The sequence below is a fragment of the Ctenopharyngodon idella genome, chromosome 1 (assembly GCF_019924925.1).
Source record: "Ctenopharyngodon idella isolate HZGC_01 chromosome 1, HZGC01, whole genome shotgun sequence".
Taxonomy (NCBI): Eukaryota; Metazoa; Chordata; class Actinopteri; order Cypriniformes; family Xenocyprididae; genus Ctenopharyngodon; species Ctenopharyngodon idella.
This window is the reverse complement of record NC_067220.1, coordinates 53,120-77,977: the sequence shown is the minus strand read 5'-3', so window position 1 is coordinate 77,977 and position 24,858 is coordinate 53,120. Positions and strand designations below refer to the sequence as shown.

The 24,858-nt window shown below is 37.0% G+C and overlaps 1 protein-coding gene across 4 annotated transcripts; it reads left to right on the top strand.

The window, feature by feature from the left end:
* Positions 1–407: 407 nt before the first annotated feature.
* On the top strand, positions 408–24,483 carry LOC127496939 (B-cell receptor CD22-like). Of its 4 annotated transcripts, none has more exons than XM_051865059.1 (12): positions 408–492; positions 669–1,264; positions 2,034–2,102; positions 10,321–10,668; positions 10,767–11,009; positions 11,097–11,351; positions 11,433–11,690; positions 11,786–12,034; positions 13,875–13,944; positions 14,055–14,094; positions 14,186–14,463; positions 14,646–17,441. In XM_051865059.1, exons 2-12 carry the CDS (start codon positions 1,216–1,218, stop codon positions 14,698–14,700), a joined length of 1,914 nt encoding a protein of 637 aa, XP_051721019.1. In that variant the 5' UTR covers positions 408–492; positions 669–1,215; the 3' UTR covers positions 14,701–17,441. The 4 variants fall into 4 exon arrangements, with proteins under 4 accessions (XP_051721019.1, XP_051720936.1, XP_051721180.1 ...); XM_051865220.1 differs by lacking the exons at positions 408–492; positions 11,786–12,034; positions 13,875–13,944; ... (1 more) ...; positions 14,186–14,463; positions 14,646–17,441 and adding exons at positions 21,676–21,933; positions 22,379–22,627; positions 23,093–23,192; ... (1 more) ...; positions 23,533–23,738; positions 23,913–24,483 and having other exon boundaries at positions 1,041–1,264; XM_051864976.1 differs by having other exon boundaries at positions 439–1,264.
* Positions 24,484–24,858: the final 375 nt, after the last annotated feature.

Sequence of the window (24,858 nt, the reverse complement as noted above, 5' to 3'; positions counted from 1 at the left end):
CAAACTTTTCTTTTCTGCATTTCACTGTAACGTTACTGCATTGTGTACTGCAAAAATAGTTGGCTCTTTTGACACATAATATTCAGTGACGTTAAATGCATTTAAATGTCATTTAGAAGTCAAATTGTGTTCAGATTCTAGAGATTCAGATATTCTGTAAATTAATAATTGCTCAATAAAAAAATAATATTGCAAGAACAGCTAACTGTAGATGTATATCATTTACACCATGATAATTGTGAAGCAAAAAACTATACATTTTGCAAATGGAAATAATAGGTTTTTTTTATGTAATGTTAAGCAGTTTTCATATGCTATGTGAATCAGTGATTTTGTTCTCCATGTCTTTGCACCACCTGCTGGTGACACTTGTTTGCACTTCTTTAGTTATTCGAACTGACAGACATTTCTTCATCTAATGAGAGAGTGAATGTGTTTGCATGAGCAGCAGTGAAGTTAAAGTGCTGGAGGTGACGATCATGAAGTTTAGAGGTGAGTGTTATTGCCAGTATTAATTTAACATGTATTTTACATGTAATTTAACATATATGCAGTGCAGTAGGCCTTCAGTCTAGTTAGTGGAATGACAAATCCCACTCCCTCCTGCAACAAATTCCCTCCTTGGTTTTCATGAATTATAAAGTGTTAATGTTGTGGTTCTCTTAAAGCTTTGTGGAACAAGGGTCAGTGAGTGTCTGTGTTGTACAGGATACAGCTTCTGTCAGATCAAGATTTGCATAAAGGCTTAATGCAGTTCACAGGCCTCTTATCAACACACAAAAGAGGAAGTGAGACTTAAGGCTTAGTAAGTATGATCTTATGAAGTCCCGTCAAACTCATTCAGTTAACTTAAAGAAAAAAGGATCATGGTTGCATTTGTTCACTCCACAGAAACTCAGTATCTGAGACAATCCTGTCTGTGAAGAAATAAAAGTTTAACGGCATGTGAAAATCACGCACATCTTAAAGAAACACTTTGAAAATGTGAAGTATTTTGCATGTTCTCGACTCTTTTCGGTTCCTCTTTCTTTCTTCATTTGGCTAATTCTCATGCTCTGAAGGATGCTGCTTTATTTCATTTAGTCCATTTTATGATGTATTTTCTTATATGACAAAAAGTATTTTTTGAACAATTTTAACCTGAAGCAGCAAGTGAGGGTAAAATGTACTTGAAAAGAGGAAAATAAAGAGTTCGTCTTCAAGAGAAATCATTTTATGGTTGTACACCTCTGTTCTCACTGCAGCGTTTCAGTGCTGAAAAACGGTAAGAGAATTTCTCTGTAGTTTGTAAGTTACATTTTAAAAGTAAAACAGGAATTAACCTTGTTATCTACATGTGTTCATGCTGCATGTTTAAAAATGCAAACGTTCAGATGTTGCATTAATATCAGGTCGAGATTTTTTTATATTTTTACAGATTTCTGAGATGGAAACTCCTTCAGTATTTATCAGTATTTTTATTTGTTGACTACATTAAACTTTACACAAATTTGGCCTTTACCTCATGGGTGAATCTCAAAAAAAAAAAAAAAAATCCAAGTCATGTTTTACCTGAGAGAAGAAAAAAAAAAGATTTAGCATAAAATCTTGTTTTTAAAGGCTGTTATTTTTACTGTCATGAAAATAATCAGTCTCACTTTATATTAGGTGGTCTTAACTACTATGCACTTACATCAAAAAAATAAGTACTCATTATGTTCACACTTTTGCTGCTATTGATGTGGATACGGGTAAGGTTAGGGACAGGTTTAGTGGTATGGGTAGGTTTAAGGGTGGGTTAAGGTGTAAGTGAAGGGTCAATAGTGTAATTATAAATGTAATTACAGAAATTAATTACACGTAATTGCATGCAGGTATTTTTTAATATAAGTACAATGTAAAAACTTGTGCATTGTATCAAATTATTAATTTAAATGTAAGTACATAGTAGTTAAGGCCGCCTAATATTAAGTGGGACCAAATAATCTTACACTTTCATGAGATTCTCCTTCACAGAAGCTAAAATAAGTGACTGTATATTGATTGTGTTGTAGGTGTTGCTATGGTGATGTCAGTCAGAATGGCTCCTCCTCTTCCTCTGATCTTTCTGATCATGATTCATGGTGAGTCTCTGCAACAGAAACACTGAAGAGAGGTTTCTTTTTTTTTTTTTTTTAACTGTGTATTTATTAAACTTTTTTTATAATCAGAAAACTGTTATATAATATTATTTAGAATAGAATATTAATAATGAAAATTGAATGAATAAAACAAAAAGTAAATTAAAAAAAAAAAAAAAAATGCATATACAAAATTAAAATAAATGCACAAGTCCCTGACAGCTGTCAGGGATTGTGCTGATAGAACTCACACGAACATGAAGGGAATGAAGATAAGGCTGACTTTAATAAATCCACAGGCATAGTGTAATGACGGGTCGGCAGAATGAGGATCCATTTGCAGCTTTATTAAGATAAACACCAAAGCAGACAGGGGCAAAGGCAGAGACATAAACAGGGGCAGGCAATGGTCGAGGCAGGCGGCAGACAAACACAGTAGAGTCACAGGCAAGGATCAGGGCAGGCAGCAAACAAACACAGTCCAAATAACAGGCAAGGATCAGGGCAGGCGGCAAACAAACACAGTCCAAATAACAGGCAAGGATCAGGGCAGGCAGCAAACAAACACAGTCCAATAAACAGTCCAACGGCAACAGAAATACAATCCACAAGAAAACGCTCAGTAGTGATCACCGGGGCAAATCAAGACTTCGCAAAGGGTGTGTGTGTGTGTGTGTGTGTGTGTGTCTTATATAGTGTGAGTGTAATGAGGTGCAGGTGTGTGTGCAATCAGTCCCAGGAATGAGGGCCTATGGGAAACGTAGTCCGAATGTTAACCAGTCAATATTCAGGTGACGGCTCCCTCCGGTGGTGCGGAGGAGGAGGCGCGAGAGCCACATTCGTGACACATAGAGGGTAACACACATCCGTACACAAACGAGACCCGACAACAATGAACAGAAACCAGGGAACTAAATACACAGACGAATTAACTAATAATGACAAACAGCTGTGAGGAACGTGATGAGTGTCCATGCTGACTGATTGTGGTGGGAAACTAGACAAAGGAAACACATGTGACTGAAGGTATCAAACTAAAAGTCCATGAAAAGGAAACTAACTGAACAAAACCGTGACAACAGCACTTCAGAGAATACAGCACATACCAATACATCATCTGCATGGTTCAAACATTAATATATATTAAAGCTAATTCCTTTATATGTTTCAATTAATACAGTTTCAAATATGCTGTAATTTTATCAAATAAATATATATATATATATATATATATATACATATATATATATATATATATATATATATATATATATATATATATATTAGGGTGGGAATCTTTAGGCACCTCATGATCCGATCCGATTCCAAAACGATTCTTGATCCACTTTTTTTTCTTATTAATTACTTTTTAAATAATTACTAGTTTGAAATTTTTAAATATAAGCTAGGCTTTAAACAGCTTCAAAACATAAAAGCAAGTAGTCTACTAAATAATAATATAGAGGAACAACGAAACATTACAAGCAATAAACAAAGAGTGCTTTCAGTATTTAAGAGTATCTGAACGTTTTCAATTCAAAAGCTGTGAGGCATTTTTCTCTTTCTCAGCTTTACGGTTGTTTGATTATTACTGATGTCATCATAGACAGCGGAAGAATAAGCTGCATTCACAATAATGCATAGATCTCTTTTGAAATATAAGATGTTTTTGTCTGTTTAATCCCTTTAGACATCTAGCTGGCTGTGTTTACATTAATTTCGCGTCATAAAAGCATTTTGAGATGCAAGTAGGCTACATTTAAACACTTAAACGGAGTCGCACACAGCCACTTGCGCGAGCGCCCTTCACAAAGCGCACGTGTATATTGAAAGCAGCCTTCTGTCAGTGAGTTATAAAATGTAAGCCCATAGCACTCCAAACAACATAAACGATGCCTTCGTAGAGCATTTGCAAGGCCTACTGGCGGGCGAGAACGCAAGCTGCAAGCGCGTTTCTCTCACAGCGCGTATCCTGTGCAATGATGAACCACGCCAATGTCCGCGCGCATGTAATTCGCTCTAGCTTTTCCAAACTGTATGAAAGATTAATTTATAGAAGGTTCGAGTGGTGTGTGTGTGAAAGGAAATGGAAACAAGCACAATACGGTTGTTTCTGACGGTGTGTGTCCACTGGCGTGGAGCGAGCGTAGCGTATTCAGTTCATTCCTATGGAAGTTGAGCATCTTCAGGCTCACGAGGCTCAACCTCCGTATGAATGAATTGAAAACGTTCGCTCTGTTCCGCGCCGGTGGACATGCACCGTAAGAACGTGCAGCGTCATCTCGCAACTGCGGTTAAAAATAAGCTTAGAATCGATTCTAAAATTCTTAGAGTCAATCCAGAATCGTTGAAGAGAGAATTGCGATTTTTTTCTCCCACCCCTAACACCCCTGGACACGTTGTGTCCATTCTGTCACAGTAGGTCCATGCACCTTCATCCAGTTCACAGTGATTATCTTCGTAGCTGCCATTAATAATATATGTAATACAAATAAGTGGGATTTACTGAACTGATCAGAGGGGAAACAATCAAGCAGAAAAAAATACTGGGTGCATTGGTATATCTCTTCCTAAAACTTTTCATTTCTCTTTTTTCCCTTGCTAATACACTTGTATTTTGGAGCATTCCCAGGATATATGCACATAGTCCCTGACCTTCCAACAATCTCTCCAGCATTGTGATAATGGCAAAGAACTGTCAAATTTGGCAACCACCAATGGAACTCTGAAGATTCTCATTTTCATTTTCCAATTAAATTCCTTTCACATTGGACTGCTAATACCCTTATGACAGCTGGCACATACATTTATCCACATCTCATCCTCTATTATAGTATTTAACTCTAATTCTAATTTCTTTTTATATTAAATGTGTCATTAGATTGGTCCTGCATTAACTTCCTATAAATAAGTGCTATATGATTTTTAGTTGGTAGATCTATTCAATAATATTAATAAAATATTTTTCAGCATTTGCTGGAGTTCCATTAATTATGTCCCAGTGTCGTAATTGTAAATATCTAAAGAAAGAATTAGATCTCAATGTAAACCTATCACATAATTGAGAAAAAGATCATGGTCTCCACATCAATAAGCTGATTAATTATAAACCTCTCTCTTCCCATCTACTAAAGACACTGGACTCTATCATACACCTGGCGCAATGCGGCGGCAGGTGCGACGCAAGTATTTTTTGCTAGTTTCAGCCCGATGCAGATCATTTTTCACGTCCTGCGGCACGTTGTTTATATAGCAAATGCGTTTGTGCCCATTTGTGCGCCCATGGGCGTGCTGGTCTGAAAACAAGGTGTGTTCAGGCGCATTGTTGGCGTATTGCTATTTTGAGGCAACTGAAATAGATGGTGGATGGTGCAATGGTGCAATTTTTTTTTTTTTTTTTTTTGTTATTTAAAGAGCGCGTTAGTAATATGCGCCTATAGGCGTGCATACACTCTGCTTGTTACACACACAGGGATGGGCAGCAGCACACAAACATGCCAAATATTAAAAATAAAAAGATTAATATGTAAAAGATTATTATTGTGTGCGTAAAGATAAAAATGATTTGGTGGAATCCGGCTTGTCCCGTAGATGGTCTGCTTGCGTGCTTTAAAGGGTTAGTTCACCCAAAAATGAAAATTCTGTCATTAATGTCCTTCAGGACTGTGTTTAACATCCCTGCACTAGTGGCTCAATACTAAGTGCAAATAAGACTGGAGACACAGCGTCTCCCTGACGAGTTCCCCTACTCTGAGCAATGACCATTAACTCCAACTCTTGATTTGTAAAGTATCATGAAATCCCATATACTTCCAGAAACACCCAGTCCACCCTATTAAATGCTTTCTCAGCATCTAAGCTGAGTTAAAAGTTTCATATCCTGAAATAGTAGGCTTAATGTTCTATAAGCCATACATTGCATAGAGTCTTTTCCAGTTTTATGAATTACAGTAATAATTGCGTCAGACCATGAGTTCGGGGCGGTCTTCATTATGCAGTAGATAGTTAAACACCTTACATAAATTAGGAGCCAATCTGTTTACAGATGCTTTATAAAATTCCTTGAGTAATCCGTCTACCCCAGGTGACTTATTGTTTTTAAAATTGCAATAGTCTCCCTTATTTCTTCTTCTGCAATAGGGGATATCATTTCCTTTGCTTTTTCTTCTGTTTATTTATTTAATTCAATTGGTCTCATTTTTTTTTTTTTTTCCTTTTTCTCCTTATTTATTAATTTCTGGCCTTCATATATTTTTTATAATAATCTTATATAATATGGTTGTGTTAGCGTTGTTGAGGTATTTGGGTGTTTGATTTTTTTCTTTAAAAAATATACTTATAAATACGCTACTGAGGCTTCTGAAGTCGTTTTTGTGAGAAAATTTTACTTCCACATCTGAAAAATGCCAAACCAGAAGTGACGTAACAGGAGGGAGTACGGTCAATTTAAACAATAGGAAAACAATGGATTGCAATGACAGTTCGGACGTTGAGGAAATTGTAAATGTTTATTCATACTTGTATGATGGACCACAGCCATACAATTAGCCTGATATGCGGCCAAGAGAGCAGGGACAGGCCAGGATTATGCCCAGTTCAGACTACACAATTTTAGCCTGATTTTGCCATGATTTTCTTGACGTAGGGTGTCGTGGGGATTCGTAAATGACAATGGGCATCGGTACGCAAGATTCAATCTTTTCATCTCGTGCAGTGTGTCATAGTGGACTACAACCGATGCTGAGCTATCCAGATATGTGTCCATTTTTAGGCTTTTCTGGCGACAAGACAGAGCAAAACACGATGCTAGCCATTGTTTGTTTACACTCACAGCGCCTTCTGTCAGTCGATAGTCCCGCCTTCTCGATGACAACATGCACATGGTTAAAGACGGCACGCGATGAATGGTCGGGTAGCAACGTGTAGTCAGACATGTTTCTTGTCCATGACACAACAAGATTTTAGAAGTGAAAATCGTAGAATCTGACACAGTGACTATCATGACCGACAAAAATATTGTGTAGTGACAGAACAACGGTCAGAGGAGACAGGTTAAGTTGTGGTGTGAAGAGAACCAGTAGAGAACAGGGCAGGAGACCGGTGTTAGCTTGTAGATACACGTTATCTAATGATATTTAACACTGTGCTCAGATCACAATATTGTACAGATTATTATCATGTATCAGACAACAGCAAAGCTAGTATTGGTCATCTAGGAGTATTCATACTTACCAATAACAGAAACTAAAAAGCTTTGATCAGGCGTATGTCACACTCGTTAATATCCTTACACATTAACGTTACGTGATATAGCGGTTTCTCATCACGACTGATTTGGAAGTTAGCAGAAGTAAAAAAAAAAAAATAAAAATGTTTTCGTCGAGCTGCATCCCTGACGGATCCATGACCATCATGTCTTCCGCCGACGGCCGAACCACAGACAGTATAGTGTTATTGTATGTGTTTCATGTTACACTTTATTCATTAATTCTGTGTTATGAGTTTATTTCGTGTCGATTGACTGATAGTGTGAGGATGTATATGACGCCATGAGTATGTAGTTGAGTGAACTTGAATGTACATACATGGCATGAATGAAATTGGAGTATTTAAAATTCAAAACTGTTTTGAAAAGTGTGAGACTGTATGCTTTTGTGTTAATGTACATAATCTGTATTCATCAATGTTGAAATTGATTCATGTAAAAACAACAGTGAAGAAACATCGCGTGTGGAAGTTTATTTATTTAATATCATACTTTACAGGAGTATTACAATGTTGAACTCCATCATATGGCCGAAATGATAATCCTCCAATCTAAAGTGAATGCTACACACCACCCTGTTTTTCGGAGCAGATGCAGAAGTGAAGTCCCGTCTCTTCACCTGCACAAAACGCACCCAGGCACAGAAGATAGCACTGTCCTTTTTCTTGTTACCTGTGGACTCGATGTCCTGACAGGCTGGAGTTTGTGCAACTTCCACAGACACTAATAAACCATGACGATGTACAAAATACAAAAACTGCCGAAAACACACTGACCCATGACCACTCCTGCTGCATACCAACCTTATCTGCACTTAGTCAACCCAGAGCCCGGCGAACAACTCTCGTGACGTAAAATGACGCAATGTTAAAAAAAAAAAAAAAAAAAAAATGTTTTTTACAAACAGTCAAAGAAACGTTCATTTTATCTACTAAATTTGTACCCTCGTATCCTGTAAATCCTGCACTAACTTTTCATGTAGTATTTTTGTACAAGGTTATATATTCAGTTTGGAAAAAAAAAAAATTAACTTGCAATATGTTCTTTAAATGTATGCATCTCTACAAAGAGCCAGTCTCTTCTATAATTTAACCAGAGTTTACTCACATTCTGAAGCAGAAATATCCAGTTTAAAGGCACACTATGTAGATTTTCGCTGCTAGAGATCGCTTATTCAAAACAAAGGCGTAGCTTGATGACGCAGAGATTGAGCGCGGATTTTTGGGAGATGTCGTCTTCACCTCACAGCTGGTGGAAAAGTACATGAGTGAGATTATGAAGCAGAGCAGGACCGAGTGTTGTGAGAGCAGAAACGAGGCAGATGGAGCGATTGTTAATGAGAGACGAACACAACACATGCCTCGTGAGCTGTGGAGATTTTATTATGCCGCAGTCGCCGCTTCCGCTTCTTCTGGTCAAGCGTATGTGGGGTAACACAGTGCTGTTTATCATATTAGAAACATTTGTGTTGAAAGTTGTATGCTACTCTGCATTCGCTCGGCGGCTACTATGAGACACTTGTTGCACACTGCAGTAAGCTAGATCGATATTAGTCATGGTAAAACATGGTACTTCACTGTAAATCAAGAAAACAAGATTTAAACAATAAGACTTACTGTGTTGAGCTATATAACATGATTAGTTTTTTATCTATAAATGTAACCAAACAGTTGCTCACCTGTCTAATAAAACACATAATATATTAAAGCATCTTTGGTATTTCCATGGTTTCTGCAAAATAAAACCGGAAACTGAGGGAAATGCAGGTATAATGTCATTGATAGGTGACTCACAGACACGATTCTTGTCCTGGTTAATATTGCTTATTTCTCTGGATTTAAACATTCTTGGAAACATTTGGGATAATGTAAGTACACAAGTCAAAAAAATATATAACATTGTTCTAGTGGTTTTTGGATATTTTAATTACATTTTTTTTTACATATTGTGCCTTTAAATGTACTGCTTACATATTTTGAAACATTCACTCCTTCTGCAAAAATGCTTGAAGATCCGCATCAGACAACAACGCTGTGCTCGATCCACGTCCACCTTGCACTGAACATCTTGCCTTCGATATTTCTCTTACTTGTCGGTCTTGTTTGTCCACTTGAACTTTTATTCCCAGGTCCCGCAACGGTAATGCAGCATCCATCAGGGTAAGGAAAGTTTTTACTCCCATCTCCAGGTAGATCCTTATTTATAATGGATAGACACACTCACTGCGCTCACACATTCTTCAGTTTGAGATGTTTCTTTATGTCTCGCACCTGTGCTCTTTTCCTCTGCAACTCAGGCGTGTAGTCGTTGCCAAAGTAGATGTTTCGCGTTGTACAGGACCTGTTTCTGTGACCAGGCTTGTTATCCTTAACAGCATAGTCCAGGAATCTCACTATTATCGATCTAGGAGGTGTGGCGGGGTATTTTGGTTTGGCTGCAAGTGCCCTGTGTGCCCTTCTGATCTTTATATCTATGTCCTGAGGTAGCTGTAGAGCTGTGGTGAGCAGACCCATGACAAATTCTGCTGTGTTTTCTCCTTCACGGTCCTCTGGAACTTGATATATTCTTAGATTATTCCGGTGAAGTCTGTTTTGCGAGTCTTCGCATCTACCTGTGAGATCTGCCTCACGTTCCAGGAGATATCGGAGTGCTCTTTCGTGCCTCATCCCAGTCTCCTCAGCAGCTAGATCCGTTCCTACATCTCCCCGATTCTGCTCTCCAAACCATTTATTTTGCATTTTAAGTCCTGAACCGAAGTCTCCAATTTTGTCAGTGATATTTTCATTTATCTATGCCCCTCTTGATTTTCTTTTCTTAATGATTTCAATTCTTCCATCACTTCAGACAGTTCGGGAGCATGCGGGCTAGATTTGGCATGTCGAGCAGGGCTAGGTGATCATTTTTTATTGCAAAAGTCACTGCTATTTTGTCAACTATATAAATTCTGTGTTTCAGGGGTTTCTAGTGCTCATTGGGGTGTGAGTTACAGTCCTTCACACATCTGTGCACTAAAGGACTCATCAGTGATAATGGACTGCACTTATACATACCCTACTGGATATCAGATCATGAGAGTGTTCTGGACCAAAGGCCCTATACAACAGGGTGTAGAGCTTCTAGATCTGTCTAACGACACTGAATACAGTCAGAGGCTTCAGTATTTGGGAGATAAACAGCATAAATGCACCATCAGACTGAGTCATGTGACACTGAAGGATTCACACATGTACTATTTCAGATTCATTACTTATGATCTTGATGGTAGATGGACTGGTGTTCCAGGAGTGACTCTTACTGTCACAGGTGACTTTCATGAGGTTTCTCTCTTCTTCTGTGCATTATGTTGAATAATAATCAGTGTATGACAGCAGCACTAGATATAATGTGTGTGTTGTGTTCAGATCTTCAGGTGGAGTCTCCTGAGAGAGTGACAGAGGGAGATTCAGTCCGTCTGACATGTAAAAGCAGCTGCACTCTGACTGACAGAGCAACATTCATCTGGTACAGAAACTCACAGCTAGTAACTGAGAGAAGAAACAATGAACTCCTGCTGCAGTCAGTCAGAAGAGAGGATGCAGGCAGATATAGCTGTGCTGTACACGGACACAATCACACCTCTCCTGCTGTTCAGCTCAGTGTCATGTGTGAGTACAGATTCATTAGTTCTTTTTAAAAACTGGAGATTGTGTTTGAATGAGATTATTTAAGGATTTAATTTTTGGCCTTTTCAGATCCTCCAAAGAGCGTCTCAGTGTCCATCAGTCCATCTGGTGAAATAGTGTCAGGAGATTCAGTGACTCTGAGCTGCAGCAGTGATTCAAACCCTCCTGCAGAAATCAACTGGTTTAAAGGAAGAACGTTTGTAGGATCTGGAAGAATCTACAGCATCTCAAAGATCAGCTCTGATGACAGTGGAAAATACAAGTGCAAGTCCATCAATGAACATGGAGAGAAATACTCTGATAATGTGACTTTAAACATCATGTGTGAGTTAATGATGCTTCAACAAACAAACTAGTGGATTAACAATCCCAAAATATGAATATAGTTCCTTTTGTCTGTTTTAGATCCTCCCAGGAACGTTTCAGTGTTGATAAACGGATCTGGTGAAATAGAGTCAGGAGATTCAGTGACTCTGATCTGCAGCAGTGATTCAAACCCTCCTGCTCTGAACTTCAGCTGGTTTAAAGGAGGAACGTTTGTAGGATCTGGAAGAATCTACAGCATCTCAAAGATCAGCTCTGATGACAGTGGAGAATACAAGTGCAAGTCCATCAATGAACATGGAGAGAAATACTCTGATGCTGTGACTTTAAATGTTATGTGTGAGTTAATGATAATTCAGTAACTGTGTTAACCTTCAAATGAATGGATTAACATTAGCAAAAGATTAATATACACTTTCTTTTGTCTGTTTTAGACCCTCCCAGGAACGTTTCAGTGTTGATAACTGGATCTGGTGAAACAGTGTCAGGAGATTCAGTGACTCTGATCTGCAGCAGTGATTCAAACCCTCCTGCTCTGAACTTCAGCTGGTTTAAGGAGAATGAAAGCTCAGCTGTTGGATCTGGAAAGAATTTCAGTGCACTACAGAGTGGACGCTTCTACTGTCAGGCTCACAATCAACATGGATCTCAGAGATCAGACGCTGTAACTGTCATTGTACATGGTGTGTATCAGTCATTCTGTGATTGGATGAGCATTTCTGCTACTGATGGGCTCCAGGAAATAAACATACTATGCACTTTCAGTTAGCATGTTTGATTACTTGGAAAGAATATGGGGGTATAAAATATAATGAAGCACATGATCATGAGGAATACAACAAAACTACATCTTTTACTAATAATAAATCAACTACAGAATCACAAGGACTCAAAATAGTACAACCACACCAAAAACATCAACGACACAGAACAGTGAACTGAGGAAACTAAGGGATTAAATAGACAGGGAATTATGAGGTAACTAAATGAACAGCAGGTGAACATAATCAGTAACTAACGGAACAAACTGGCATGCACTAGGAAACTATAGGTCAACTTAATATGTAACCAAGGAAACTAGTGGAGGGGAAAATGAGAACAAAGGAAACAGGTACAGGAACTAAAACTATACCAAAACAGAACATGCACGTGACAATACTGCAATATTCTATGATTATAAGAATACATAATTTATTAAAACAACTTCAAAGTCTCATCTAGTTTATGTGCTTTTTAAATTACTATGCTTGGAAAATAACTACAATAGTACAGTAAAAAAAAAAAAAAAAAAAAAAAAAAAGTTTTTCTACAGAGCTGTCTGCTCTCTAATCACTCTCATAGTGCTTTAATGTCATACACCGATCAGTCTGTGCAGCGCCTCTTCAAGTCAAACACACCTATTGTCTTCTCTCACATGACTTTTCACTTGGATCTCATGATTCTCACTTTATATTCCCCCCTGGTGGTCGCTGTTGGATGGCGCTACTCAGTGGTGGACGAAGTACACAAATCAAGTACTTGAGTAAAACTACAGATACGTATTATAAAATATTACTCAAGTGAAAGTATTTAGTGCTCCTTTTCAATTTTACCTGAGTGAAAGTACAAAAGTACTTGATTTTTAATGTACTTGAGTAAAAAAGTACTAATTGATGAATGTTTATTTTGTAATTTTATATAGGCCACTTATATAATTTAATTTCATATTATGTATTTTATATAATCCTATTGCTCAAAATAATTATGTCAAATAGCCAGCACTATAGTCAGTGAAGATTAGTGGATGCAGATACATAATATGTAATGTGTGTTGAAAAACAATATAAAAACAGATGAAACATATAGGGCTAAATACATCACATTTTAAGAAATTGCTACAGCAGCGGGGAAGATGAACGTGCATGCGTTATTGTAATTTGTGTTAGAGTTGCACGATTCTGGATAAAATGAGAATCAAGATTTTAAAAATATTTAATTATTTGAATTATTTAAAAAATGGGTTTGAATGAATGATTCAATGACTCACTCATAACTACTTCACTTGTTTCATTACTGGATGAATCAATGTTTTTGAACAAATCTTTTGAATAAATCATTCAATATCAAATACATATTAACAGTCTTGTCGCCTCCTAGTGGCGTAACGATGAAGTTGCTCAAAATAAAAATACTCGAGTAAAGAAAAGATACTTGAAAAATGTACTTAAGTACAGTAACGAATTAAAAATACTTCGTTACTGTCCACGACTGGCGCTACTTTACAAAATCGCTGTTTGATTTCTTAATAATCATATTTTATAGGCTAATCTTGTTTTCTTTTGTTTTTGTATTGTCAATTAAACATTATTTTGTTTAAGGTGGCACTGTCTCCCCGCCTCAGTCACAAGATCTTTGACTATGGAGATAAACATGAGTGTGTTGAAATGCTGCCATCCTCCTGGATTTATAAATCACTAGGATTTATTGTTTGTTTCTGTGGTTCTAGACAATGATAAAAACAATGTCCTGTCACTTGTCTTGTAGAAAGGAAGTTTCTTTATGCAGTTGCTGGATTCGCTGGAGGTTTAATCTTCATTTTCATCATTGTGTTCATGTAAGTTAATTCTGTCAAAAAGCACATTAGTATACCAAGCTGATTATTTTTTATAAACAAATTTAAATTTTTAGATAATTAGATAATTTTTAGATATTTTTTTATTGCAGAAGGAAAAAACACAAAGCTGATCACATCCAACAAAAGCAGGTAAATCAAATTATCAAATGACAAATGCAAAAAACCACCCTGTTATACTCAAAGCTTTTCTTTAATAAAGTGTCATTTTCTCTTATTTTAGGATGATCTGTATGTCAACGTAACAGGCAGAGTATCAGCTCATGATGGGGTTCAGTCTGAATCTGATGCTGCAAATCAAAACGACGCCCTGTACGCCTTAATTACCCTCAGCAATTTCACTGGCGATCAGACTAAAGGAAAAGCTTCTGATTCTGAAGATACAGACGAGATCCAGTATGCGACTGTCTTGCATCACAGAAACAAAGAGTTGAACAGACCGGAAGAGAACGAAAGCCAGTATGGCAATATCAGGACATACCAGAGTGATGCTGCCATGAGGTGAGAAACAAAATCATGACATGTTCATGACATATTAAAACATATTTAGAATTTAATCAAAGAACTTTTGAGCCTCGTCCAGTTTTAATTTAGCTCCTGTTTTGGTTGAGGTTGTATTTGTAGTCAGTACTGATCTGTAAAGGTCATTGATGCCTATATCTCTTAATGTATTGATTTCACAGATCTGCTGATCAGATCATGGAGGATCAATCGGTGATTTACAGCACAGTCAAATGATCAACAGATTTCCATGATAACAACTCCCTCATGTGGTTGGACTGTGGCTCTGCTGATGCTGGATTTTCATTACTCCCATTTAGCTTTAATTAAGAGCTGCTTTGGCTTATTGTTTTCTTTTCTCTCTCTCACATGTGCACCGGTTGTCTGATTGTGATGTTTGTTGAAGTCCTAAATTATTCATCTAGTTTGTACAAAATCTAGAGAGCCTCCTTTCAAAGTGTTGTTTAAAGAATTTTGGTCTGATTAATTAGAGGCCAAGCAAAGAATGTGCGTAGGTACCTGTTGTATCCGTTTGCATTCTTCTTATTATTCTTCTTCCTTTTCTTTTTCTTCCGCTCTGGAAGTCTATGGCAGCCCATAGAACCGCTTGTGGGAAAGTTATGAAATTTGGCACACTGATAAAGGACAGTCATTAACCACAGCTAATATGGAATCTCTAGCTTAATCCCTCTAGCGCCACCACCTGTTCAAAGTTTCATTCACGTTTATGCTAATAACTTTTGAACCATAACGGCTAGAAATGGCATTTTGAATTTTGTGAAAAAAATATTTTTTCGAACTCGTCCTAGGCGGTTTGTCAGATTTTCACCAAAATTGGCTCACAGTATCTTTAGACCATGCTGCCAAATTGTTATTAAAAGTTTTTCGATCTCATCCTGTTATCGTGAAATTTGCAAACAAATTTTATGTAGCGCTTGTGAAAATAGATGTGAGGCTATATCTCCACAACGCTTTATCGCATTTGGACCAAACTTGGAACATGTCCTCACAAGCATGATCTGAGGCAATGTGCAGTGTTTCGGTACAGCGCCACCTGCTGGTCCAGAGATATGAAAAATCATAAAAGTGGTCTCATAAGATTAGGAGCAACATGCTGAGTCCAGTGATATCTAATTTTTCTATGTCGGCCATTTTGGGCGTTGACCATTTTGAATTTTGCTGAAAAATGCTGTATTTCATGAAAGCATGAACATATCGTTACGAAAATTGGTATGGGTCATCAGCACAATGCCTGAAGACGTCTGTGCAGTTTTGGACCAGCACCATCTAGTGGTGAAAAAAAATTATTTACATGCATGAAACGTGGTATGCCATTGTTACCATACCCTGAAGGTACTCAAAAAAATTAAAGACAGCACCACGTTGTGGTCAGAAGTTATAATGAAATTTAAAAAAAAAAAAAAAAAATGATAAAAGCTTTTGATTCATATTGTATGGAGCCCCGCACATGATATGCTGGAAAAAAAAAATAGTAGGCTAAATCGTGCGCACGATTTACTAATTTGTTCCCTCGATTTACGAATTGGTTCCCTCGATTTACTAAATCATGCGCACAATTTACTATTTCATTCCCTCGATTTATAAATCATGCGCATTATTTATAAATTGAGGGAACGAAATAGTAAATCGTGTGCACGATTTAGCAAATCAAGGGAACGAATTAGTAAATCAATATAACGAATTAGTAAATTGTGCGCACAATTTACTTTTTTTTTTCTTGCATGTCATGTGTGGGACTCCGTAATATTGTCATGAAACTGGTCTTAATGGACTCTCTGGGTCACGCCGAGAACACAGATACCAGTGTTGCCATAGTTGGCCAAGCTTCCTGTCCGTCATTTTGATTTTCTTTAAAAACCTACTTTTTCAAACTCCTCCTAGACTGTTAGTCTGATTTGTACCAAATTCATGTCAGATCATCTTCAGAACAGTCAAACAAAAAGTTATGGATTTCATGTTGATAGATGAAACAGTTTTCATATACTGCATCGACAAATTCGATGGAATGAAGCCAAAAGACTCTGAGGCTATATCTCTGCAATGCTTTGTCATATTGACACCTACTGTGACCACACCACATCAGTTTGGACACAGCGCCACCTATTTGTTGAAAATGATAACCATTCAATTATATTATTAGTGATTTAGTATTAATGCTTTTTCAGCCATCTTGCCTACAAACATCTTAAAATGTCTTTAATTGCTCATTGTTGCAGTTGGTCTGACACAGCCATGGTGGCATGACTTATCATGCCTTCTTTGTGCTTGGGCCTTTAATCGCTGCTTGCAGCTTTATTTTTAACTGCAACTGTCTGTTGGAGATATCTTTTGGCGATAAAAAGACATCTAGAGACACTTCTGACAAAAACGTGCAAACAGAAATTATTTGTCAAAACCTTTTCTCTGAAATTATAAAATTTTCAGCCAAAGCTCATCTATATACTCTGTGAGCACATTTATCTTAAAGGGTCGTGAAACCCAAAAATACATTTTCTGAGATTTCAATAGAGTTATGTGTGTTTAACATCATAGTTACCATCTGTTAGTTTTAATCATAAGAGAAAATGTGTTAATTTTAAGCCTTTTGGTAATTTGGTACTATTTTCATTCTCCAGGTTTAAATTTGTCTTTGTGTCAGCGTCACAGGACGTGACGTTTTCTTATACTAAAGTCTCATGAACAATTATAAGACACTGATAAGTTATTGGTGTACTATATATAGTAAAAAAGTTATTAAAGATGCAACAGCACGTTCATATGTATTTTTGATGGAGAGTACAAATGTGAACGGCTGTGCATTTATTTGGGCATTAAATTATAGCTATCACAGGATATGTATTTGTGTAATTTACGGTGAGCTTACAAAACCATGTATGCTTATTGTTTTGCGTAATGGTAAATTGCAGCATGCATTTGTGGGAAGCTTTGAGAGCTAAATAAAACTGTCTGAATCAGAAGATGTTGCTGTGTTGTCTGTCTCCCCTCTTCCCCCTTCACTCCGCAGCTCACCACACACTTTTGTAGCATTTTTTAAAACCATGGTAAGAATAGACTGGTGCTGAAACAGGGGGTTTCATAGATACTAGTTGACCTGACTGGGCAGAAGTTTGAACCAGCAAACGTATATCACCTTATATAGCAGTCATTTCTCCTTCACATCCTCTTGCAGTAATGGCATCAGACAGCTCATATCTGTTTACGTGTGGTCAAGCACCAAAATTAGTTGCCCATTGAAAGTATAAACATCAAGTTTACCTGTGAGAACAATGCAGATGACAATTTAAAGTTTTTCCATTGTTACATGAAATTAATTATTGCTATCTCAAAGCTTTCAGACCAGTTTTTGACATTCAAATCTATTAATAACATTGGCATTGGTTGGTAATTCGTCTGCAGACTAAATTGTCACTATAGCTTCCGCTGGTCAGGGAAGTGAAACCTTCCTATTTTCCAACATGAACGTGTACGTGCTTTGAAAAAATTGCATCCTAAAAATGTGCTTTATGTCTAATGTCTAAAATAATAGATGGGTAACATGCACATGCAACTGATTTTTATTGTTACCAATGAAACTGAAACTGAATTTATTAAATAATCTTATATATATGCAAAATTATAACAGCATGTCATAAATAGTCACATGTTCATAGTGACGCAAGCCACAAAACTTTCTGAAGATGAACCAGTCACTGAAAATGACTCACGTCTATGTGCAACAGGAAACACTACAGTCACCATCAGTTTGCCTTTTATTGGGATTTCACAGCATCTATGAATAATAGATCTGCGTGGGTCCTCGCATGTCAGCAGACTTTGATATTTTAAGACTTTAGGTTGCTTTTCACTTGTGTTTACTATATGCGTCATGAAAGTCCAGCTTATATGTATGTGTTGGTATCTCGGATTGGAAATCGAAATAAAACCTGGAAAGAAACAGGATGTTTTTAGTATTTTGAAAAAATCTAAAAAGACAGGGGAAAAAAAAACTTTTTAAAAAAATAATATTTGTATGTCACTATAGCCAAAAGTAAGCAAGAAAAAAGGGGGGTGAGGGGAAGAGGAAATGATGCAGTTCTGGTTATAAATGAGGCTGGTAGACTTGAACCTTCCTTATTTCTTCTCAAGTGTCATTTGGTTACAGCTCATGAGGTGTCCTGCTCTATGGTAAGACCAGCTTCTTATCTGTTTTTTGAATCAATTGAGAGTCATACATTTTAAATGATTCTATATGCGGTCTCATTGATATCACATTGAAAAAGACTACAATAAAGAACACAGATTCAGCAGGACTGCTGCTCTTATTGATTATGTATGTTGACAATCTCGGCCTACTAGAATTCAGGAATGATTGTGTTGTAGGTGTTGCTATGGTGATGTCAGTCAAAATGGCTCCTCTTCCTCTGTTCATTCTCCTCATGATTCAAGGTAAGTCTTTAATGTTTTTTCTGCCTGTTCTGTTCAGTGCTTTCCTGTCCTGTTTTCATTTGTTATTCTTTAATGAAGTAGCATGTTTGTTGCTCATTGGTAGTAAACATGCTAATTTAGTTCAATTAGTTATATACAAAAAGGAATAATATCTTTAAACAGTCCTAGTATATTCAATTCCATTTTCATGCTTCTGTCTCAAATGTTAAATTCTGATTTTCTTCAACAACCACAAGACATTCAAATATAAATATATTCTATTAGTTACTTCTGCTTTGTTTATTATACATTTTGTTTTTCAGGAGTTTTCAGTGCTGATTGGGGTGTGAGTTACAGTCCTTCACACATCTGTGCAGTAAAGGACTCATCAGTGATAATGAACTGCACATATACATACCCTACTGGACATAAGATCAAGAAAGTGTTCTGGACCAAAGGCACTGTAAAAAAGGGTAAAGAGTTTCCAGATCTGTCTAAGGACCCTGAATACAAACAGAGGTTTAAGTATCTGGGAGATAAACTGAAGAACTGCACCATCAGACTGAGTCATGTGACACTGAAGGATTCACACGAGTACTATTTCAGATTCATCACTGATGAGGATGATAGTAAATGGACTGGTAAACCAGGAGTGACTCTTGCTGTCACAGGTGACTTTCATGAGGTTTCTCTCTTCTTCTGTGCATTATGTTGAATAATAATCAGTGTATGACAGCAGCACTAGATATAATGTGTGTGTTGTGTTCAGATCTTCAGGTGGAGTCTCCTGAGAGAGTGACAGAGGGAGATTCAGTCCGTCTGACATGTAAAAGCAGCTGCACTCTGACTGACAGAGCAACATTCATCTGGTACAGAAACTCACAGCCATTAACTGAGAGAAGAGACAGAAACAATGAACTCCTGCTGCAGTCAGTCAGAAGAGAGGATGCAGGCAGATATAGCTGTGCTGTACACGGACACAATCACATCTCTCCTGCTGTTGAGCTCAATGTCATGTGTGAGTACAGATTTGGTCATTATTTGAACAAATAATAATAATAATAATAAAAAAAAAGAATAGTTGACTTTTATAGCTGAAATGTGTAAATTTGAAATATCATTATTTCCACATACCACCCTCTATATTCTAGGAACACCAAATGACATCTAAGAGTAATGTGTTTACAGTTTAATAACTATAGACTATGGCTATGTTTATTTGCTTCCTTATAATGCAGTTGATACCTCCCCACCTAAAGAGGGCATCAAGCTGAGGATAGTGCTCAAAAACAACATGTATGTGTTTAGATATTGAAAATGTCCATGGCAGGCTGTGGGCAGAACCGTTTGGTCTGTAGGGTTTGATCTTTCAGATGAGTAGCATCACACATGCATCGTGTGGGAAATGGTTCAAATGAAACACCTCCTGATTGATTTTGTTGGTGCTTGGCCCTTACAGGGAGTTCACCCAAAAGTGAAAAGTCATTATTTACTCACCCTGGTGTTGTTCTAATGTCGTATTACCTTCTTTGTTATTCAGACCACAAACTGAGAAATTATATATAAATGAATGAATGAATGAATGAATGTCCTGCTCACGCTCCTCCATATAATTCTATGGCAGTGAATTGTGACCAGCTTTTTAAAAAATATGCTAAAGTATCACTAAATGAACCCATACAACTCGTGTCGCATATTCCAAGTGTTCTGGGGGTATATGATAGGATTCGGTTATAAAAAGGAAAAGAAAATTAATTAACAAAAACAATTTTATTATTTCGTGAAAAAATCCGACCTTGGCCATTGGTCTGACTTGAACGAATGTGTGTTCATGAGTCTATTAGCGCAGGAAAAGAACACATATGTGCCATTTCCAAAAATCAAGATTAATGAAAAAATAATGCTTTGGTCTGTGCAAAAAAGTAGCCCAAAAAAAGCCCAATGTAATTTTCTCTGTCGGGCAGCCGGATTCCTCACTGAATTTGTACAACTGGGGGTTGTTTTAGGGGTGTTAGAGCGCCGAAATCGTAATGCCTCCAAAACACTTTGAAAATGTCACTAGTCGCATATGTGATCATTCTTGAGCATCCTTTGTTAAAGCTGGTTGCTGTTCACAGTCATTATATGAATGACTTTTTTCAGTTTCTCCTTTTCTGGTCTGAAAATATAAGAGCATTAGGACAACACCGATAATGACAATTTAAAATTTTTGGGTTCCTTTAATTTATCATAAATATATTATTTTCTGGCTTTTAAAAAGTTTTTTTTTTTTTTTTTTTTTTTATGCTGTTGTCCAATCACATCACAGGTAATTAATTTATATGTATGTATCTCTAACAACTCTGACAATAAACACATAACTCGTCCACAACCTTCTTCCTCGATTTCCTTCTGTGTAGCCTCGTAAAATTGTGTATCGCCTACAAAATCAACAGTCTAATCATAAAATTAAGACAAATTTGCAAGGACAGCATTTTGTAGTTGGCATCGTGGTGACTTTTTTCACAGATTTTCAAATGTATTAAATAAGCCAAACATGTAAATCGCACATCTTATGCTGTATCTTATATACTGTATCTTATACATTAATATCTTATTTTTTTCATGGCATTGGTTTCTAGAACATTTTTATACTGCAGTGTAACCTCACAGCAACCAAAATGCAGTGTTGTGAAAACATCCTGAGTTCTTGAAGCTGATGATGTTGACAACACATTTTCTAAATATACTGTAGTCTGTGATCTCAAATTTATGTTTCATGCAATTTTTTGATGTTCATTTTTTTAGATCCTCCAAAGAGTGCCTCAGTGTCCATCAGTCCATCTGGTGAAATAGTGTCAGGAGATTCAGTGACTCTGAACTGCAGCAGTGATTCAAACCCTCCTGCTCTGAACTTCAGCTGGTTTAAAGGAGGAACGTTTGTAGGATCTGGAAGAATCTACAAAATATCAAAGATCAGCTCTGATGACAGTGGAGAATACAAGTGCAGATCCATCAATGAACATGGAGAGAAATACTCTGATGCTGTGACTTTAAATGTCATGTGTGAGTTAATGATGATTCAGTAACTGTGGTAACCATCAAATTAATGGATTTACAATAGCAAAACATTAATATACACTTTCTTTCATCTATTTTAGACCCACCCAGGAACGTCTCAGTGTTGCTAACTGGATCTGGTGAAATAATGTCAGGAGATTCAGTGACTCTGATCTGCAGCAGTGATTCAAACCCTCCTGCAAATATTAGCTGGTTTAAAGGAAAAACGTTTGTAGGATCTGGAAGAATCTACAACATCTCAAAGATCAGCTCTGATGACAGTGGAGAATACAAGTGCAAGTCCATCAATAAACATGGAGAGAAATACTCTGATGCTGTGACTTTAAATGTCATGTGTGAGTTGATGATGATTCAGTAACTGTGGTAACCTTCAAATTAATGGATTAACATTAGCAAAACATTAATATACACTTTCTTTTGTCTATTATAGACCCACCCAGGAACGTCTCAGTGTTGATATCTGGATCTGGTGAAATAGTGTCAGGAGATTCAGTGACTCTGATCTGCAGCAGTGATTCAAACCCTCCTGCTCTGAACTTCAGCTGGTTTAAGGAGAATGAAAGCTCAGCTGTTGGATCTGGACAGAGTTTCAGTGCACTACAGAGTGGACGCTTCTACTGTCAGGCTCACAATCAACATGGATCTCAGAGATCAGACGCTGTAACTGTGACTGTTAAAGGTAAACTCATTTAAATATCTGTGCTGAAAAAAAAAAAATAATGGTTTTGAAGTTGAGCATTTGCAAAACTGCTGGTTGTGACATGACATGATATAGAGAGTTTAGATCTGTAGTAGAAAATTTGCTGCTCTCTGAGACGGTCAAAATTCAAATATCAACAATGTAACCTCAAAGTAAAACTTTAGAAATAACATGTGCATAATAGTTTAAGTAAATAATTTCAGTTAATGAACTGAAATTGAAATACTGGCATTTTCTCTTTTTTTCAAGTGCGTAAAAATGTTACATTTTTCTCACATTTATTTCATCATCCAAAGACCTGCCAGAATACACTGGCTTACATATATTTTTAATGCAAGGCTACCACCAAACATTTTCTGATTTCTGCATCTAATAAACGCTGTCAATGTTCCCATTTTTTGCAGATGTGAGATCATACTTTAGTATTCATTATTTTTTTTCCAGACGGTTTTGTTTCAGGACACAATACATTCCTGAGCGCAGCTATTGTGATCGTAGCTGTATGTGCAGTTTTATTTTTTGTCTGCATCATCATGTTCATAAGGTGAGATCTTTTGTTTAAATAATGCACATTGAAGTATTCATTTATAGTTATTAATGTGTGTGTGTTTACATGTTTATCTCCGCTACAGGAAGAGAAAATGTGCTAGAGTATGGGAAGTCAAACAGAAGCAGGTCAGAAGTTATCCATCTGTTTCTATCTGCAAAATGAAATTATAAACCATTTATGTTGTGCTTTGATATAAATATATATTCTGAACAATACTGTATGTGAATGAGAAGTCATTGTAACTACAAGTAACTAAAGTTTACAGGAACAGAAAGCTCTTCGCTCATTTAGGTGATTTAGCACTTTTCTGAAAGGTTTTGATGTCTTTCTCCAGGTTCAACAACCTTCCAGCTCTGACGGAAACCACTGTGATGATGGTCTGTACGCCAGGGTCTCACCCAGAACCAGAACAGATCAGACCGCAGGAAAAACTGAGTCCACAGATTCTCAGAAGATCAGCTACGCAACCATCCAATACACCAGGGACAATGAAGACACGTATGAAAATCTGAGAATGGACCATCCTGATCCTGCTGTGAGGTGAGAAACAAAACAGGCTTGAAACACAATTGCTCATGTAATATTGAAACTTATTTTTATATAACATAACTTACATGATCTGGTTCTCATACTGAGCACTGCTGGACTTTGATCAGCTCTTGCATTACTATAAATGGTCATTCACACTTCATCTCTGATTATGTTTCTCCACAGATCCGGTGCTGCGAAGGTGATTTACAGCCGGATCAAAGGACCCATCCAGGACCCGTCAAATTGATTGAAAATGCTGTCATTTTTTCCATTCATTTACTGCAGCTTTGATTCAGATGTTTATAATAGCGATTTAAATGTGTGTCATTACACTAGTTAAATCATTTACTTCTCCTTCGCTGTTGGCCGTCTGTAGGAAGTATCAGTCAGATGTACCAATACCATAGGCTACAAAATTTTCCATGGTAGTTATTTACATCATTGTGTAGGTCTTTGCAAGACTGTGGTTTGGTGCGTCTGTGTGGGAAGTTACAGAATCTACTAGCTAAAATTAAGCACCTTTCGAAACACTTTCTGTTAATAGCATGTTTTGTGACATTTCTGAAGTTTTGTGTAATTTTCCATGAATTGCAGTCTCTCTGTTATTTTGCCATCTTGTGCCTTACACACACACACACACACACACACACACACACACGTAAATATATATATATTCATATGTTTTGTATAGGCTATCAGTATATTTTAAGACTTAAAGATTATGCAATAAAATGTTTTTGTTTGTAATACGTAATTGTGTTTTAGATGAAGTTCTATAGTGACACAATATGTCTGACATTAGAAATACATTACAAACACATCAGAATCACTTCTGACTGACAGTGAATTCAATTCATTTTTATGTTGATTGATATGGTTTTGCTCTTGAATATCAGCCTGACAATAACATGCAAGTTTCACCTTGTAAACGCTGATGACGTGATGTTGAGTGGCTCCTCTCCCTTTGATACGTTTAGACAACGAGGATTTTTTTTCTTTTTTCATTTCTAACAACGTGATGTGACTGCACGTCTTTTCTGAGGCAAACGAAAACTACATGCGCATGTGCGGAGAAAAAGCGCGCAAATGCAGCGCGCGCTTTAAAGTCAATTTGATTCTGATTGGCTGT

Coding starts and splice junctions, on each gene's coding strand:
- LOC127496939 (XM_051865220.1), top strand. CDS start 1,216: ATGGTTGTACACCTCTGTTCTCACTGCAGCGTTTCAGTGCTGAAAAAC. Junction 1,265..2,033: donor CGTTTCAGTGCTGAAAAACG/GTAAGAGAATTT, acceptor ATTGTGTTGTAG/GTGTTGCTATGGTGATGTCA. Junction 22,628..23,092: donor TGTAACTGTGACTGTTAAAG/GTAAACTCATTT, acceptor TTTTTTTTCCAG/ACGGTTTTGTTTCAGGACAC.